Below are 18,075 nucleotides of genomic sequence, written 5' to 3' on the forward strand. Positions count from 1 at the left end.
AAGAGAAACATATGACAATCACAGAATCCTGAAATTAAATGTAATTCCTAATGATTTAAAATATTTGTTCCTTAAGTTTTCATCTTAACCTTTCCTGATTTATAATTACTTTTTTCTTTCATCAAACAGAAGCCAAGTCCCCACACTGACCATAGAAACTGATTTATGCCTGCTCAAGCCCCCAGAACTATCCAAACCAGTATCACGGCATAGCATGCAATAGACCCGCTAGTCCACTAGAGGATGGTGTGGACGTCAAGCCACAAGCAGATTTCTCAATATAGCCGACATGGCAAACAAAACTTTTATCAAATGCTTCTTTGCATGGATATCTTTTGTTTACCTGGTTAATATTTTACAAAACATGTTAGACACAGAAAAAAGGCCTCACTAAGCAATGACCTCATGAAGACCATTGCTAATGTAAGGGGACAGAAATATGACACACGCTGCTCTTTTTAATCAACACTTTTATTTAAATAGACACTGGTTTCTTCGCTGCCAAGTTTATATCCGTTTGCTCTTTCTGGTGAGAGTTGTCGACCCAATGGTCAAAGTCTGAAATGGGATAAAGAAAAGAAAACACTTTTAAATTACAGACAATATTAAGATTATAATCCAGCAAATAGTTTGTTTGGTTTTTGATGCTGCTACTGTCTGAATTCTGGTAAGGTGGATTTTACCTCAACCATCTCTCCTCCTTTGAGCTCTTGGACATGGCGGAGCCTGTCAGTTTTGCAGACCAGTTTGCTGCCCTCAATATTGACAATGCACTGCAGAGAAGTGGAAGAGACGATACACATAAAGAAACCCTCAAAACAGACAAGAAAATGAATTTAAACCCTTCACATCTTCAGGCCCACTAACATGTAATTTTCTTTTACTTGACTTTTCCAGTAGGAAGAGGAGTATTTTTAGACACAGATGACTGAAATTTAGTCAAACAGAAGCAGCAGATGCAGCAATAAGTGACCAATTTAACAGTGGTACTGTTGCCATAACACAAAATAGGGCAGTTTACTAAATTGAGTATGATTCACGAATAAAGAGAATGCAGCATTTTTTTAGTCTCTCAAAAGTTGCATCATCCTGAAGTAAATTAGTATTCAAGATAATATTTCTTATAAAAAAAAGAAGTTAAATAAAAATGAGTAACCTTGATCTTCTTGCCGTCCATGGTGGTGATATCAGCCTCCTTGCCGATGGTAAACGAGTTGGTCACAGACTTTCCGGGAGTCTTGGAGGTGATGACAAAGTCATTGCCACTCTGCTTGATCTCAGTGATTGGCTTGATGTCCTTGGCCACTTTGATGACATCTTCTGGGAGCTCTGTTAAGCAGAACACATGTATATTGTTAATTTATGCACAATAACCTACAACTTCAGCTACAGAAAATAATACCTTTTTTCTTTACCGCCCAACTTTTTTCTCACCCAGGGCCCTGAGGAACTCCTCGTAGTTCTCCTGAGCGTAGACCTGCCACGTTCCACTGAAGTCCATGTTGTCTAGAGGGTCTGGCTTCTCCTTCACTGAGGTGGCGGGAGGCTGAGGCAGCTGAGTAAAGCTCAACACAATGTGGAGATTGCTAGCGTATGCCCCACCTTCTTATACTTGATGGCAAAGGGCTCACAGTGCTATGTCTAATGAGTAACAACGTCCTCTGAAGTAATCACATGTTTGAATAACCTGGAGTTCATTTATACCTATGTGGCGACACAGCGTTCACCAAAGGTCAATTCATATTGGTAAATTTAGTAAATTTAGCATTTAAGAGCTTCACTGGTATGAAATATGTGCAGGTCACACATGAATTAGGCAGTAAAAGGCATGCCAGCCTATTTCACAGCTTGAATATTTTGATCCTCATTAGTATTATAAGAGAACAGCTATTCTTCTTTGAGGCTCCACTTGCAATTTATGACAAAGGATCTGAATCAGCTGAGGAGCACACAAAGAAAGAATCGAACCTTTTATCGAACATTGCCTCTGTCAGTGCACCCCAGGGCAGCTGTGGCTACAATGTAGCTTGCCATCACCAGTGTGTGAATGTGTGTGTGACTGGGTGGATGACTGAATGTAGTGTAAAGCGCTTTGGGGTCCATAGGGACGAAGTAAAGCGCTATACAAATACAGGCCATTTACCATTTTTACCATTTTATCAGAAGGATATCAAATCGTAGAGGAGTTTAAGGATGAAAAGAAGAAAATGCTAAATGAAAATAAACACATTAGTCATAAACATGACTAATGTGGAGACCTTAACTGAACCTCATTCACGTCTCCAGCCTACTAATGTAAATATACCAGTCTAAGGTAATACAATACAATACAACTTTATTTGTATAGCACATTTAAAACCAGAGGTAGCCAAAGTGCTTCACATAATCCAATAAAACAGTAGTAAAATACAAATGCAGATAAGATAGCCGATGGCAGGCATTGATTAACCAAGCATACAAGTACGCAGATGAGCAAGCAAGATTTAACGATAAAAACAATAAAAAAATATAGGCAAAAGAGAGGAAAGGGGAGGGCAAGAAAGAACACTTAAAAGGCCTGCTCTAGGAGGCCGGGAAGGCTAAGCTAAAAAGGTGGGTTTTCAATCGAGACTTGAAGGTCTGGATTGAGTCAGACGTGCGACTAGTATGAGGGAGGTTATTCCAGAGGATAGGTGCAACTGAAGCAAAGGCACGGTCACCTCTGGTTTTCAGCCGTGACCTAGGTTGCACCAAGAGCAATTGGTCAGACGATCTCAGCGTTCTACTGGGAGTATACACACTAAGGAGATCAATAAGGTAGGTAGGTAGGTAATGTAGAAGGGTTAATGACACTGCGGACTGTTTGCTTCCAGAGTGGAAAAAAAACCATTCATTGCAAAATCTATTTTAGAAGTAATCCACCAGAGAAAAATTGCTGTAAATTCCTTTATTCACTACACACACACACAGAAAAAATTACAAATCTGCTTCAACAGAAACTGAGATCAGAGTTTAGGCTTTTTCAAAAGCACTTAAAGTGAGACTTGTTGAAACTGGCAGCATGACCAAAAGCAGATAAATGATAAAATGCAGTGCAAATTCAGCGCTAGTGGAGCAAGTAAAAGCCAGCAAACTAGCTCAGTAATGTCAATTACATAGAGATAAATCAGCTTTTTCTTATCTAATTGCTAACAGAAAATGCTACCATTGTTTACTGCAGAACACTGGCTACTATAGTGGTATTTTATGCAAGATAATCAGCCGAAAAGAGTTTCATTAAGCAAAATACTAGACACATCAAGTAAAGCTGTAGAAGCAAATCCTGGAGTAGAGGATATTGTGGTTGGTTTGCAGGAAATTCTCAAAAGCAACATGTGCCCAGATCTTGGTAAACCCTCACTCCCTGCAGAAATATCGATTTTTGACTCAGTTTGTAGTCCTAACTCAACTCCACTGCATTAGCTGGAGGTTTGTCCCCATGCTTGTAAACACTCACGGTCACGTCAACCGTTTCAGAGCCGTACTTGTTGCGTACAAAGATGCTGTACTTTCCAGAATCTTCCATGTTGACATTGTTTATAGTGATGCTGCTGCACTTGGGTGCCTTAGTGATTGTAAAGTGATCCTGGCTGAATATCTCCCTATCGTTACGAAGCCAGAAGATCTCTGGGGCTGGTTCGCCATCAATGTAGCACGTCAGACACAAAGACTGAAGAGAAGGAGCAGACAAGATATGAAATTGCAGGTCACAGAGAGAAGCACATATGCAAGATTTAAACAGTTATTGTACCTTGCCCTCCATAATGGCTACCACATCAGGAAGGCCTTTTGTCACTTTAGCCCGATCTGAAACAAAAAGGCAAAAATAACTCTCTGCTGGCATATGATGTAGAATCTTTTAATCTTTGCCACGGAAAGAAATGTCCTGGGATTAAAACATAACCTATCACTCACTTTTCTCTGCAATGGCCAGCTGCCTGAGGGATGAAAACAAAGGGTTAGATCAAAATCACATAGCACAGTGTCAGGCAACGATAATCTGTTTTCGAGTAAAACCTCTGTCTTTTGGAAAACTGTTCTGTCAGTGTCAGTGAAAGCCTACATATCTCATCTAGTGCATTGGGTGTAGCACTTACTTTAACCTCTGGTGCTCCAACAGAGCGTCATCAAAAGCTGTTGGATTTTTGAAAAATAATCACAATAAAAAATCTGGGGAAAAAACAATCTCACAATCAAAAACCTTTAAACTAAAATGACATTTCCACTCACCTTGTCCCGACAGATCAAGAAACCGTTTGTGTGTCTCTTTGCCATCAAACATCTCCAATGTGTATTTTCCTTTATCATTCTCTGTTGGGTTGAAGATTTCAATCCAAACCTTCTGCATGCTGCTGCCAGGCTTTGTTCTGGCTTCCTCGTCAATCCTCTTCTCTCTAAGCATGGAGAAAAGCATGTACACAGTTATGTACTGCCGTATATTAAAGTTACTATATAATACAGTTATACAGTTATGTTTCTCACTGGTGGCAGCCAGTGAGAAATGATTTCCTTTACATCACAGCTAAAGCATTTTTTAGCACTGATTAGTGTAAAGAGACTAATGAAAAATGAAATGACGTTAAGGAGCCTTTAAAATATTCTCATTTGCTGTTATCATTGAATGATCCAGCAGGTGGTGCTAGCAGTTTAAGAATTTGAAGGCTGTTTCCAGGCTATGTTCTTTGTAAAGCATATGAGGAGGATGAATAGGATATTTTAGTTTGCAGATTTATATGTACACATCAAAGACGTCAAGGCTCTTTTATTTTTAGGTCTTTAACATGTAGCTGTTGCACTTTATTAGACGTTTTACAGCCTGTTCATGTAAGGGAAGTAGCCTCAGACTTTCCCATAAAAACAAGTGTTGAGATAAATTATCACGCAGTGGTAGATGAAGTACTCGGACAGCAGTACTAATATCACAATTCTCCATTACAACTTCCAACTATTACAATCCATTACACTGAAAATGTATTTATGGCATAAACAGAGGTTAATAGAGCAACTTGTTTCCTTTTACTGCTTTGCTATTAAATATCACAGCATTGCTATTTCGCATGCATTGATGTGCAGGATAGATATAAAGAGATGTATAGAGAAAGTATCAAATTCTGGGATTTAGGAAGGAGATTCAGCTTATTTTAGATTAAAAATTACTTCATTATAATATATATATATATATATATATATATATATATATCTAAGCTGGCTGCTTTGTTGCAGAGCTTGAATTAATTTAAAATAGTTATATGTCTGAAGCAGGTATTGGATGTTAGATCAGAGAAGTGTGAACTCACTTGAAGTACCAGCTGGTCTTCAGGAAGCTTATGTAGTATTTAAGTGAGCAGTAGAGCTTGAAGCCTTCACCGGTGCTCTGAATCTTCAGCGAGCTGGCTGATAATGCTGTATGGGGGGTGGGACTCCCGATTAATATAATAGCACATTTTGGATATATTTTAGCAATTCAAAACAAAGTGTTTGTTATCTGGGGTGCTCGGCACATTAATATTCTGGGCACGGAACAGCTAATCAACATGGCTTTCAGGTGTATTATCACCATCCCGACACAGCTCACCTGATGTAGAAAACAAGCCATTGGCACAGTTCACCAAGATTGTTCTTCTGAATATGTGTCACTTACCGCACTGTTTACTCAGGTGCTGGAGAAGCTTGTCATACTCTGCAAATTAAAAAAAACAATCATCCATATTCAAATAGATTTTTATATTTTATTTTAATGACTAATTTCCATGATAAATCAAATAACACACAAAGCAGTAATATTTTTTTGGCTAGAAAATCAAGTATCACCTTCATCCAGCAAGTCCAAGGTGCTCACATCTTCTCCTCTCCCGTCTGACACCACAGCTCTGTACGAGCCTGCCTCTTTCTTTGTAACCTGAGGGGGGAAAAATCATCTACTGTGTTAAAGTTAAACATATTCAGAACATTCACCATTTAGTATCTGATATCTGTGAGAACCAAATATTCGATTAAGAGGCATTTCCAGGGCAAGACTCACTTCAAGGTGAATCTTGATTCATCTCAAGGTTAAGACTCATGTAGACTTAATCCTATAAATGTCAGCTGTCACTCTGTTTATCTCCTTTCGCTCTCTACATCAGCTACAGTGTGATGATTCATATTTGCCTTATCTGAAAATAGAACAGGACACAATCATTATGCATACCTGTGGGATAGTAAGCACGCTGACCCCTGATGATGGATCATACGCAACCTGAGTCACCTCCAAACCATCCTTAAACCACTTGAGAGATGTTTCCTTTTTTGCATTTGTCACCTGCGTCAGGAGAGATAAACAACACCTGTAAAAACAGCACAAAGCGTTCTCGAAAGCTGTTGCAAAAATTGTGGGTCCTTTCATCTTGTTTGGGTTATGTTAGTATTTTAGCTTTGGGTTACAAGGAGGCTCATATGTTATTATACTGACACCTTATTTTTCAGTCACTTTAGACTGCCAAAATCCATTCAAGTTAGAGTTATATGAAGATAATTATGTGCCTAAATAATTTCAGTTTTAATGTAAGAAACTGAATAAACTTTCAGGGACTGCAGAGGTTGAAATGTAAATGTTCCTTCACTCTTTCTTTACAAGTGAATACAAAAGATGTAGACGATAACAAGTTTCACATTTGCATTTGGAAGCTGTGGCTATGAAGTCTGTAACATTTGGCCAAAATAGCTCTCAAGTAAAACAGGCTGTCCAAAAATGCAAAAATAAAACAAGTCTGCTACAGAGAAACAAGAACAACCAATGTAGCCAGACAAACAGTTCAGTTAGTTCTGATAAAAAACCAAACAAAGAATCATCACTGGTGAATTCAGCCACATTAAAAGGCAGAGAGGTGGTTCATCACTGAATCCTTTAAATGATTAAAAATGACCTCATCCAAACAAACATCTATCCAAATGAAGAACACCATCCAGGAGGTAGGCACACAATTTATCAGAGGCTACATCTGCACCAGAGCAAATACAGTGCTTAACAAATGTAGTAGAGCACTTATCACAAAAACAAGAAAACACAAGTATTCAAGAAATTTGAAAACTCATTTGAAACTAAAAATTGTTGTTTTTTATTTGGCAAATAAACCATTTTTATGTTTAATTTTATGTTCATACCCACATTTGAAATTAGAAAGTAAAACATTCAACGACTAAAATGATTTTTTTTCATTCAGAAATTCAAGTAAATAACTGTAATTTGGGATTTTAATAAAAAAATGTTTTTTTTCCAGCTTTTTTTAAAACCAGTAATTCTGAAAATTCATGAATAACAACAAGAATTATATTATAGCATTAAAATATCATTTTAGTTTGACAGCTTCCACAGACTGGTAGATGGAGATCTACAGAAAAATAAAAATGATTTTGGTAATTACCAACGCTTTGGTGCGGCTGTGTCATAAAACTTATATTGGGTGATGATCTAATAAATTTACACTTTATGGACAAAAGTATTGAGCCACATCTTTGAACCACATGAATATAAAATTGAGCACCTAACCATGCATTTTGCCTTTGTGAGAGAATGGTTCATTATAAAGAGCTCACTTTTCTTTCATCCTACATTCTTCCATATTACACAATCAGCTGTAAGCGGTATTATTACAACATGGAAGGATAACGGAACCAAAGAAACTAACTAATAAAGCACGTGGTGTCCTACTGACCCAACAACTGAGTTTCAAACCTCTTCTGGCATCAACATCAGCATAAAACTCTGTATTAGGAGCTTCATTGCATGGGTTTCCATGGCCTAGCAACTCCTGTGCGTCCCAGTACTTTTGTCCACATTGTGCTTATTAATCACTACAAGGTGCAAACCATTCATCAGCTAACTGATAAAACAGCCCTCTTTGGACAGATTAAAGTGACAGAAAGAAAAAGGCGAGAAGGCTTGGAACAGACTTAGACTTAAAATTGTTGATGTGACAAACATTAGTCAATAAGTCATAACAGAGTTAGCATAATACTACTAAAATGATTATAGTAGCACTATTTTCTGGTGGTTAGTATAAATGAGATATGTCAGTATTTGGACATATAATATGTAAAAATATAAAAGTACCTTGCACTTCATAATTAATTCACAATCCTCATTTACACTCCAGGACAAGAATTCCTGGAAATAAGGACCTTGGAAAACAAAACAAATGATTATCCATCCATACTGATCATTTAATTTATTCAAAACAAATAATTCATAACAGTATGTTCAGTACACGCACAGTGGTAGGTGTCTTAAATATGAATTATGGTATGATTTAATCAGGAAACATACTGCACAAGAAAGATTGGCCCAGCTGGTTTTTCTTTTATAGCTTAGTATTCTGCTTGTAATAGACAGAATGAGTTCTGTGGACTTTGGGTCTCACATGGACTTTGAATAGTGGATCTGATTTGAGATATTCTGTTTACACAAGCGGACACTCGGACATTGGCCTCTACACACAAAAGAGTTTTAGAGCAGAACCTCTCGTATCAGGTCTCAGAGCTCAGGTGATGAAAACAGAGAATTCAGCAGCACAGGAAGCTTCATGTCTCTCTCTATGCAACTCTCTAATTTTAATATGTTTCATCAATACAGCGATTATGAATGCCTGTTGCAACTATTAGCTTTCACCTTGGAATGAGATAAAAAAGTCTTTTAAAGCAACAAGGCATCACTGAATGAATAAGATCAGTTCACAAAGACATTTCTCAGCATTAGGTCAAACACTCATCATAGAATATCTGCGCCACTGGCTGTCGTGCTGGTCCTTGATTTCTCGGCTCTGATTGCATTAGTTTTATGTTTTTGATGTGTGGAAAATTTCTTACCAGTCTTCCTCTTGTTGTCATGTCGGATTGCATCAGCCAAGGCCAGCGTCTCACGAAACTCTGACAGAGACACAGACAGTGTCAGACTGAGTGCAAGAATGAACCCAAACAAGATCGAAATGACATTTAATCAGATGAGAAGTGATTTCAATCTGTTGAAGTTGTATTTATACTGTAAGGGATATAATATCTGTGTTTATATGGCACACATGGCACACATCAGCAAATAAAATCCAATTTTTACATCTAAGCACTATTAAATAAATCACCTAAAGTTGCACGAAACAATATCAGCAGATATTTTTTCGAATGCTCTTTTGCATCACCACCTTTTCAGATCATAGCACGTCGATTTCTCTCCACAACCAACATGTTCAACAAGTTTTCCATTTTCTGTTCCACTTCTCGATGACCTGCACATGAGGGTAAAACTCACTGAGTGGGGGTGTGGTGTAAAAGTGAAGAGAAAATCTGGAATAAACAGTTCCCATGAGGGTTTTTGAGCTTTTTATTTTTGTATTGCAAATAATATAAGCTTTCTGAGATGTTTGCATCATTGTTTTATTTTTGTATTATTGTTGAATGGTTTTCACCCTTTTCTGTGTGTTTCCGTGTTTCTAAATTATTAAGGGAGGGAGATGTATTTTAGTTAAGGCTGCATTTTGGGTTTTTTGCAGTAGCGTGTTTATTTATTCATTAAGTACCTTTTGTGACATGCCTGCTTTTCTGTGCAGCTCTTCCTTGTTTATCGGTCCTCAGATTTAGCACTTGTCACTTACTATGAGAGAATGACTTACTTTTATCCACAAAGACCAAAGTGAACTGGTTCTTGGCGCGGCCGTCTCTCAGCTGTGCCGTGTACGAGCCCTCATCCTCCTGAGAGAGCTGATCAAACAGTATCTCCACCAAACCTTTGGCCTTGTCAAAGTTGATCTTGCGGTGCTGCAGAAAAGCAAACAAATGTTGCCACACATACAGCACACCCATCAGCTCAGATGATCCCAGATGGCAGGTGGAGGCGCTGCTTGCAACTACCCTATAGATGGCTCCTCGTACAGAGAGAATACATCATGAAACAGTCACATAAAAGCATCTGAAATGCCATGTGCACACTGAAGATGAAATATTTCTTCTTTTATTTCTATAACACATGCAAACACGCAAACAAACAGTGACACAGAGAAAACAGCCTTTGAGCTCATTTTCACGGCTTTTATGCTCATCAAGATAAGTGTATGCCTTGCATGTTGATAGGCCTCAGTGGTGGATGTGATTTGTGATGTATGGCAAGCCTAAGGGCCCTAATCAGCTAAATGGCTTTTGAATTCACAAACCTCAGCTGTGATCATTTAGAAATAATGTGTAATCAGTGCTGTTCAGATGGAACTCTGATATTGGGAAATAATGGAATAAATGAAAATGAAATACAAGCGATAAATGGAAGCTGCTGAATATAAAGCAGCAGCAAACAAACCAGGGCAAAGAAAATGTAGCCGACAGAGTTGTGAAACCGCAATAAATATGCTGCCTTGTATTTGTTTTTCTCTCTGTGCACACATCAATGCACGGTTCAATAACTACAATGGCAGCACTGATTATTCTGTGCTCAGTGTCACAACACATATAAGTTTGTTCACATTCAGTTTATGTTCCTTTATGATTATAATGTTTCTTTATTTCAGGCGATCTGACTTTGAATTGCACTTTTACATTTTCCATATTTGGTCTCTCATTACATTGACATTACATTAGTTTATCAATAATAGGGTAAGGATCTTTTTGAAATAGCTTTTTTGCTTCCTTGTTTTTGTTGCAAATAGTTACTGAGACAGAAATTTTCTTTCTTTCTTTTTAAACCCTGACTCTTAGGTGACATAAGGTCCAGGCCTCCATGACCCTGAATGGATAAATAGTTAAAAAATGGATGTGTGTGGATATACACTAACTGTGCACTTTATTAACTGGACCTTGCCAGTGTGTGGTTGGGCTCCTTTTCACCTTCAGAACTGCCTTTACTCTTCATAGCATAGATTCAACAATATTTTGTAGACATTCCTCAGAGATTTTGGTCCATATTGCCATGATGGCATAACGCAGTTGCTGCAGATTTGTTGGTGACACATCCATGATGTAAATTTCCCATTCCATCACATTCCAAAGGTGCTCTATTGGCTTGAGCTCTGGTGACTGGGGAGGTCATTTAAGTACAGAGAAGTCATGGTCATGTTTAAGAAACAGCTTGAGATAAAGAGAGAACTGCTGAAAGGAGCCATCAGAGGATACTGCTGTCATAAGGGAAGGACATGGCCAACAAGTGTTCTTAGGTAGGCTGTGGTGTACCAAGTGGCTGTTTTAGCTACTGTTGCCTTCCTATCAGCTCAAAGCAGTGTGGCCATTCTCCTCTGACCTCTGTTATCGACAAGTATTTAGTCCAGAGAATAGGCGCTCACTGATATTTTCTCTTTTTTGGACTATTCTCTGTAAACCTTAGAGATGGTTGCACAGAAAACTTCCAGTAAATCAGCAGTTTCTGAAATACTCAAATCAGCCACATTCTAAGTCACTTAACCCTTGTAATGTCCTCGGGATTCCCATACGCTTGTTTGCCATACACCTGGGGTTATTTTTGACCCGAGGACAACACAAGGGTTTTAAATCACCTTTCTTCATCAGTCTGATGCTCAGTTTGAACTTCTGCAGGTTTTCTTGACCATGTCTACAGGCCTAAAGCCAGTATGTTGCTGCCATGTGATTGGCTGATTAGATATTTGCATTAATGGACAGGTGAGCCTAATGAATTGTCGGGTGAGTGTAATATATTTCAACTAGTTGTGTCATAGGAAGGAGAAAGGAAAATTTTTCTTAATATACCAGATTTCAAAATTTCAAAGAGCTATTTCTTCCTGCACTAGAAGGTAACATTAGTTTATGTTAATGTTTTAACTATAGATTTACTACCCTAAATTATATTTTCCTGAAGAACATTGTCCAAATTTGTTTCATGTGTCTTGCCCAGATGTTGGCTCTTTCCCCCACATTCACCTGAGCTGATCTTTCTCCTAGACTATGTAAAATTAGCACAGCTTCCAGGCCTGTCTGTAGCCACGCACACCTGCTCTTCATCTTTGCTGATAGCCTTACCATCCTGCATCTCAGGATGTTCGTTTAAATAGTAATTGCTGTTTTGAATTCACACTGACTTGTCATAAACACAGATGCTTGCACCTACACCTGATTATTTCGCCCGGTAGGGTTTCATGACATCTGCAAATTTCCCACGTTGTGAGCATGAAAGGGGGGAATTTTCAGCAAGCTTTGATGTCACTACCTGGGGATTCAAATGTATTCTATATTAGATAGCAGAAACGGAAAGCTGTAAATCTGGTTTGTGGCCACTTGAAGAACTTGAAAGTGTGAACAAGCATGTCTGTACAACATCACAGATCATCACAGATCACTCTTAATTTAAACCATGACCAAATCACTGTGTAATTAGTGACGTGTTGTAGCATTTCATATCTGGTAGTTTGTTTTACACGCCCAGAAATTCGGAACCAAATCAATCAAAAATCTCATGACAACGCTGAGCTTGTAGTCAAACCGTCCAAAAACCTCCTTCTTTATCCCAATCACGACTTGATCCTGATTGAAAATGTCATGAGGTGTGTCAGCAAAGATGCAAAATAAATTTAAGGACTTCACAGAAGAGTCTTGAATGTGCAGAGAATCCAACTGCACTTAGACTAGACTTCATTTCTAATCTGGGTCTGCTGTGTTGAAATGACAACATCCAGAAGACGGACTACAAAAAAAGCTCATCTTAGATACTTTGCCCCATATGTTCTTACCATGTTGGGTTATGCAGGCTACATAAATGTAGACAACGCACTGAAAAAAACTTCAAGAAATTTTAAGAATTGCTGCTGTCCACTCCATTTTCTCCACCCGCTAAAAACACAAGCCGATTTACTTTCTTCCCAATTTTTTTTCTCTTCGCTTTCATCATCTGTAGCTAATTACCTTTCTTAACAGATCACTAATTTAAATGTTCACACACAGCAGCAACTTCATCACAAGCACATTTTGATAAAGAAGCTTAGCCTTCATAGTTTGCCTGTAGTTTTAACAAATTGTAGAAAGTTCAGAACATATCAGCAGATTTGTTAGTTACATGTGTCTTCCTGCATTGCCAGACCGTGCATTCCTTTGGATTACGGGATACCGATATCTTTTCTTTCGTAAAGGATGAAGCACCTTATTTTAACGTGATGACCTCCTATTATGGCTTTCATGCAAATATTTCCAAGTCACTTCACTCAAATAAGATGTTTCCTAGACAAACAAGATCACAAGTGACCTCTGTTCACTCATTTCTGCAGATTGTCAAACTGAATTCCTCAGATATTGATGTGGGCTGGCCCAAAACTAACCTGGCACAGGTGATATAAACTGCTGTTCAACACTAATAGAGTAACCTTGAGCAGCTTTAAAAGTGGCCCATTGGCAGATCATTACATTAACAACGCTTAACCATTTAAAGGTCAGCAATGGTAGTATTTCTCAGAGTTTGTGAACTCCTCAACTCTCAGATTGGCAAGGACACAGGATAACCAGATCAGTGGCTCTTACCGGCGTGCTGGAGATTTCCCGGTCATTGAAGATTAGACGGAGCTCAGCTGCATTACTCAGACTCTCAGTTTGAAGCCAAAGCCGTACACTGCCTTTCTCAGAAACCTCCACCTGCCAGGCCGACTTCAATGCAATCACTGCCAAAGATAAATTAAAGGCAGATTAAGTGATCAATATGTCATGAATAAATACTAATAACACTAATTCCAGTGATTAAAATAAGCTGATAGCACAATATGAGCTCTTCCTCATATATTATAATGTCTTAGCAGTACGTACACGGATTTCTGACTTGCCAACTGAGTTCTTTGAGCCGTTCAAGATCTGGAAAAAAAAAAGTCCAACAGAAACTCAAGGTTAATTATAGTTTGATCTGAACACGGGTTACATAATGCAGTTGTATTGTCAAAATACTAGTGAATAGTGCAATAGTTGACATGGTCTGACTTTAATGCAGAAAAGTTGATTGAGAACATCTGCTTTGCTGGGCGAGTGACCTTGTGGAAGCGGCTGTGAGCAGAATAATTACCCGCTTGCGAGAAAAGCTTGATAAAGCTTAAAATTAAAGGCTCTGTATATTCCTGCTGCCGTCAGCTTCTTCAATAACGCAAGAGACAACTGAAAGTTTTTCATTCTGATGAAAGTTACATTTAGAAAGGGGCAAGGGGAGCTTGCAAGTTTACCACTTTACCTTCAGCTGTGAAATCGTAGCTGGACGACTGCTGGGGGTTGTCGCTCATGTTCACCGTGTAGAGACCCAGATCCTCCTCAGAGGGGTCTGTGAAGGTGAGGACTGACCTGACAGACAATGAAAAACAAACAGATGCAGCTACAGAGCTTCATCTGTCTAACCAGGGGCACAGGTGCCGGTTTATGCTCTCTGCTAGGCTTTTGGCCTTAATTTGTTTGAGTCATCTGAGGATTATTTTCAGAAAATATAGCTTTAGATGCTATAAATAAGTAGAATAATGTATTCAGAGGGAATCCCAGGGAAATATGTGCTCACTGCCCACTTCATTAGTTATACCTTGCCAGTACTGGGTTGGTGCCTTTTTTGTCTTCAGAGCTTCTCTGGAATAGATTCAACAAGATGCTGAAGGTGTCTTATTCCACCACATCTCAAACATGCGCTATTGAACTGAGCTCTGGTGAATGAGATGATTTCAGCTTTGTGACATGGCGTGATGTCCTACTGAAAGCAGCTATCGCTATCGCTTACGCTGTTTGTGCCAAATTCTGACCCACCATCTGTATATCGCAGCAGTAATCCAGCCTCATCAGACCAAAACTGTTTCATAATCTTCTGTCTTCCAATGTTGAGCCTGTGTGAGTCCTGACCTCAGTTTCCTATTCTCACGAGTGGCACCTGGTGTGGTCTTCTCCTACTGCAGCCTATCTGCTTCAAGCCTCGTGGTGTTGTGTGTACAACGATGCTCTTTTGCATACCTCGGTTGTATCAAGTGGTTATTTGAATATGAAACCGAAATGCACCAAGTCTTTTTTACCTTTTTTAACTTCAAACACGCTTTCCCGTTCATAAATGCTGTTAGACATTTTCAGAGAAGAAATGATGATTGCTCCACATTGCACATGAAAAACCTACCTATTCGTCTTGGTTTCTGCTCTCACTCTCCCAGCACCAATTGGGTCTGTGTAATTTTTGCTCCAGAGGAATTCGCTCTCATCATTCATCTCAGCAGCTTCGTATCCCAAAAATATGAAGCCATCATCATCCACACCAATCTCAATGTTTTTGGTGCCTGAGAAAGAGAAGCCTGCTTAGAAGGGGTCGTGTATTTCACTTTATTCTACAGTGCTTCTGGTGTTGTAGCAGCATACCACTATATAAGTAATAGTCCATTTAGTGGCACCAAATTGAACATAGTGTATATGCTGGATAGTGCATATTTTTCACTGCTTGGGTGTACAACACTATCCAAAAGTCTTGGTCCATTCCTCATTTATATTTTGCAAGGAAAATGAGAAATAGGAGCATGAATGTATTGAAATGTGTGAATATAAATGGAAATACATTAGATAAGGCAAAAGTTTGTACAATTCCAAGGAGCCTGAAAAATCAATGTTTATTCTCTTTTAAGCAAGCTTTAGTGTGCTTTCTTTAAGTGGACTTCAGGAATACTTCTACAGTGACATTCAAAGCTCTTTTTTGGATGTTGGCTGCCTTTTGATGATAAGATAAGATAAGATAAGATAAGATAAGATAACCTTTATTAGTCCCACACGTGGGAAATTTGTTTTGTCACAGCAGGAAGTGAACAGTGCAAAAGTTATGAAGCAAAATTAGAATAAAATAAGAATAAATACAGTACACAACTGTACAGAATAGAATAAAATAAAATACTATATACAGTAGAATAAAATAGAATAAAATATACAATAAGATAAAAATAGAATACAAATGCTATATACAACTGAGTAAAAATACAGATCCCACACTGCTTCAATAATGTCAGGGTTGGGGCTAAGGGAGGGCTGATCCATGACTGATAGTGTTCCACTGTGTGTTTTCCTGTCCAGGTATGCTTTCACAGCATTGGCATTGTGTTCGGGATCATTGTCATACTGAAAAAAATTAAGCTATTGCCAATCAGACACTCCATGGTGGCTCCAAAGTGTAGTGATTTACACATTAGTCTAACAAATGAAAAATCACAGTTGGAATTTGGGACGAGACATACATCCCTTGGGGGTTCCATCAGGAAGGACATCTGGCATAAAAATCTGTCAAACCAAACATGTTTAGGTCTGTGAAGGTTCTCAGTCATCCAGGTCATCGTAGTCTAAGGAGCTTGGAAAGAAAAGCGTCTGGACTTCTTTAAGTTGCTTGAAGACGTTTCACCTCTCATCCGAGAAGCTTCTTCAGTTCTAAGGTCAAATGGTCGAGAGTCCCAGATTTAAACCCAGTGGGAGTATCCCCCCAAAGAGGGACAAAGGACCCCCTGGCGATCCTCTAATCACATGAGCCAAGGTGTGAAAGCGGGTGTGGGACCTAATCAGCCAGGGTTTCGGGTGAGCTCATTGTTAAACCTGGCCCCACCCTATCATGTGAATTCCTGAGGTCAGATGGCCCAGAATGTGAGTGGGCATTAAGGCGTCTGGGAAGGGATCTCAAAACTGGATTATAGATGGCAGACAATTGGTGTCGTAAACCACGCCTCTGTTCAAAGATGGTCGCTCACAGTGGACATAGATGGCCTCTTTCACTCCTCTTTCAAACCATCTGTCCTCTCTGTCCAAAATGTGAACATTGGCATCCTCGTGATGAGGTCCACTATGGGCAACTGTTGCGGAGCAATGGCAAAATTGAGTCCTTTGGCTAATACGTTCTTTTCAGGTTCAGTGAGCTTCCGGTCTGAAAAGTTCTTCACCCATTTTTCCTGACTGTCCTCAGGTGTATGTTCTTCTCTGAGTTGTGTAGATTCAGACTGAGGAGTGAGTGTTTTTGAAAGCAAGGTGTGGAATTTCCTGCATTGTCTTTCTTTTCCTTTAGAGTGTTGGGCCCGCTGAGCCTTGTCCACAAACTTGTAAACCTCTTCTAGGATTGGAGAGGGTAGAAGGGTTTCCAGTTCCTGCAGAGTCTGGCTGATCTTGATCTGGAGGGCATCTATAGTGAAATGGACCTGTCTTATCCTTTCACTTAGAAGGTGATTTTGTGCTCTCTGTAGAATCAAGTCTGCTCTGTGTCCCCTGACAGTGGATCCAAGGCGCAGGCTCTTAGGAACAACTCTGCTTTGTCTGCATCTCAGGTTGAAACGGAGATGGTTCCTATAATCCGCTAGTTTTCTTGATTCCCTTTCATACTCCCGCACCAGTTGAAGGGTGTTCCTCCCAAAATGTACGGCAAATATGTTTAGCTACTTGCTGTGGCAACCCCATGAGCATAAGAGTGCAGCTGAAAGTAGCTTACCACTAAAATCCATCAAAATCTATCATTTTAGTGGATCAAAATCTGGCGTGATGTGAATCATAATCACATCAAATTTGACAAGCTCTTGGCACGTCTCAGTCTTTTCTCCCTGTTTTCTGTCTTTAAAAATGAGTTCTTGACAGCCACACTTTCATGGAGTAATTTCTGAAACGGTTTAAGCATCAAATGAAAGGGTGGATCCATCTCTCTGGCCTTGTGTCAGGTTTTTGCTGGACTTTTCTAATTTTTTTATGGACATAATTGTCATATACTGTCCTTCCACAAAGCCTGGAGAGCTACAGCTCAAGACTACTTAAACAAATTACAAGGAACTCTGAGTCTGTGTAAAGTACTGCATGTTTTGCTGGATATAAAATGAAAATAAAATTTATTTTTTATTTATTTATTTTTAGGAAATCCACTTATTTGCTTTGTTGTACAGAGCTAAAGCTGTTCCTGTTTCCTGTGTTTATGCTAAGCTGGGTAAACCATCTCCTGACTCCTCCTTCATATCTGACAGACAAATTTGAGATCTTTGCTAAGATCTTCTTTAGTCTTCTCATTTAATGCATATAACCTTTTGTTTCTTTTTAAAAACTCAACAAAAACAACAAACGAGTGTGCAGTTTTCCTATTATTACATACACATAGGAATT

At 38.9% G+C, this 18,075-nt stretch overlaps 2 protein-coding genes across 2 annotated transcripts in view; both read right to left on the bottom strand.

Moving 5' to 3' along the window:
• Positions 1-507: 507 nt before the first annotated feature.
• fabp10a (fatty acid binding protein 10a, liver basic) lies at positions 508-1,501 on the bottom strand. The gene is made up of 4 exons (XM_063487389.1): positions 1,435-1,501; positions 1,157-1,329; positions 684-773; positions 508-558 (listed from the first exon to the last, which is right to left on the bottom strand). Exons 1-4 carry the CDS (start codon positions 1,499-1,501, stop codon positions 508-510), a joined length of 381 nt encoding a protein of 126 aa, XP_063343459.1.
• A 967-nt stretch (positions 1,502-2,468) lies between these two features.
• The window catches only part of myom3 (myomesin 3), a 60,319-nt gene continuing 44,712 nt past the window's right edge, over positions 2,469-18,075 (bottom strand). Inside the window, exons 19-34 of the mRNA XM_063484877.1 lie at positions 15,095-15,251; positions 14,183-14,289; positions 13,771-13,815; positions 13,492-13,628; positions 9,660-9,804; positions 8,863-8,922; positions 8,111-8,178; positions 6,209-6,319; positions 5,830-5,917; positions 5,660-5,698; positions 5,316-5,421; positions 4,249-4,412; positions 4,116-4,152; positions 3,934-3,956; positions 3,770-3,825; positions 2,469-3,688 (exon numbers count right to left, since the gene is read on the bottom strand). Of these exons, the coding sequence (XP_063340947.1) occupies positions 3,419-3,688; positions 3,770-3,825; positions 3,934-3,956; positions 4,116-4,152; positions 4,249-4,412; positions 5,316-5,421; positions 5,660-5,698; positions 5,830-5,917; positions 6,209-6,319; positions 8,111-8,178; positions 8,863-8,922; positions 9,660-9,804; positions 13,492-13,628; positions 13,771-13,815; positions 14,183-14,289; positions 15,095-15,251 (1,613 nt within the window). The 3' untranslated portion in view covers positions 2,469-3,418. The remainder of the gene's footprint in view (positions 3,689-3,769; positions 3,826-3,933; positions 3,957-4,115; positions 4,153-4,248; positions 4,413-5,315; positions 5,422-5,659; positions 5,699-5,829; positions 5,918-6,208; positions 6,320-8,110; positions 8,179-8,862; positions 8,923-9,659; positions 9,805-13,491; positions 13,629-13,770; positions 13,816-14,182; positions 14,290-15,094; positions 15,252-18,075) is intronic.

The sequence above is a fragment of the Pelmatolapia mariae genome, linkage group LG10_11 (genome assembly GCF_036321145.2).
Source record: "Pelmatolapia mariae isolate MD_Pm_ZW linkage group LG10_11, Pm_UMD_F_2, whole genome shotgun sequence".
NCBI lineage: Eukaryota > Metazoa > Chordata > Actinopteri > Cichliformes > Cichlidae > Pelmatolapia > Pelmatolapia mariae.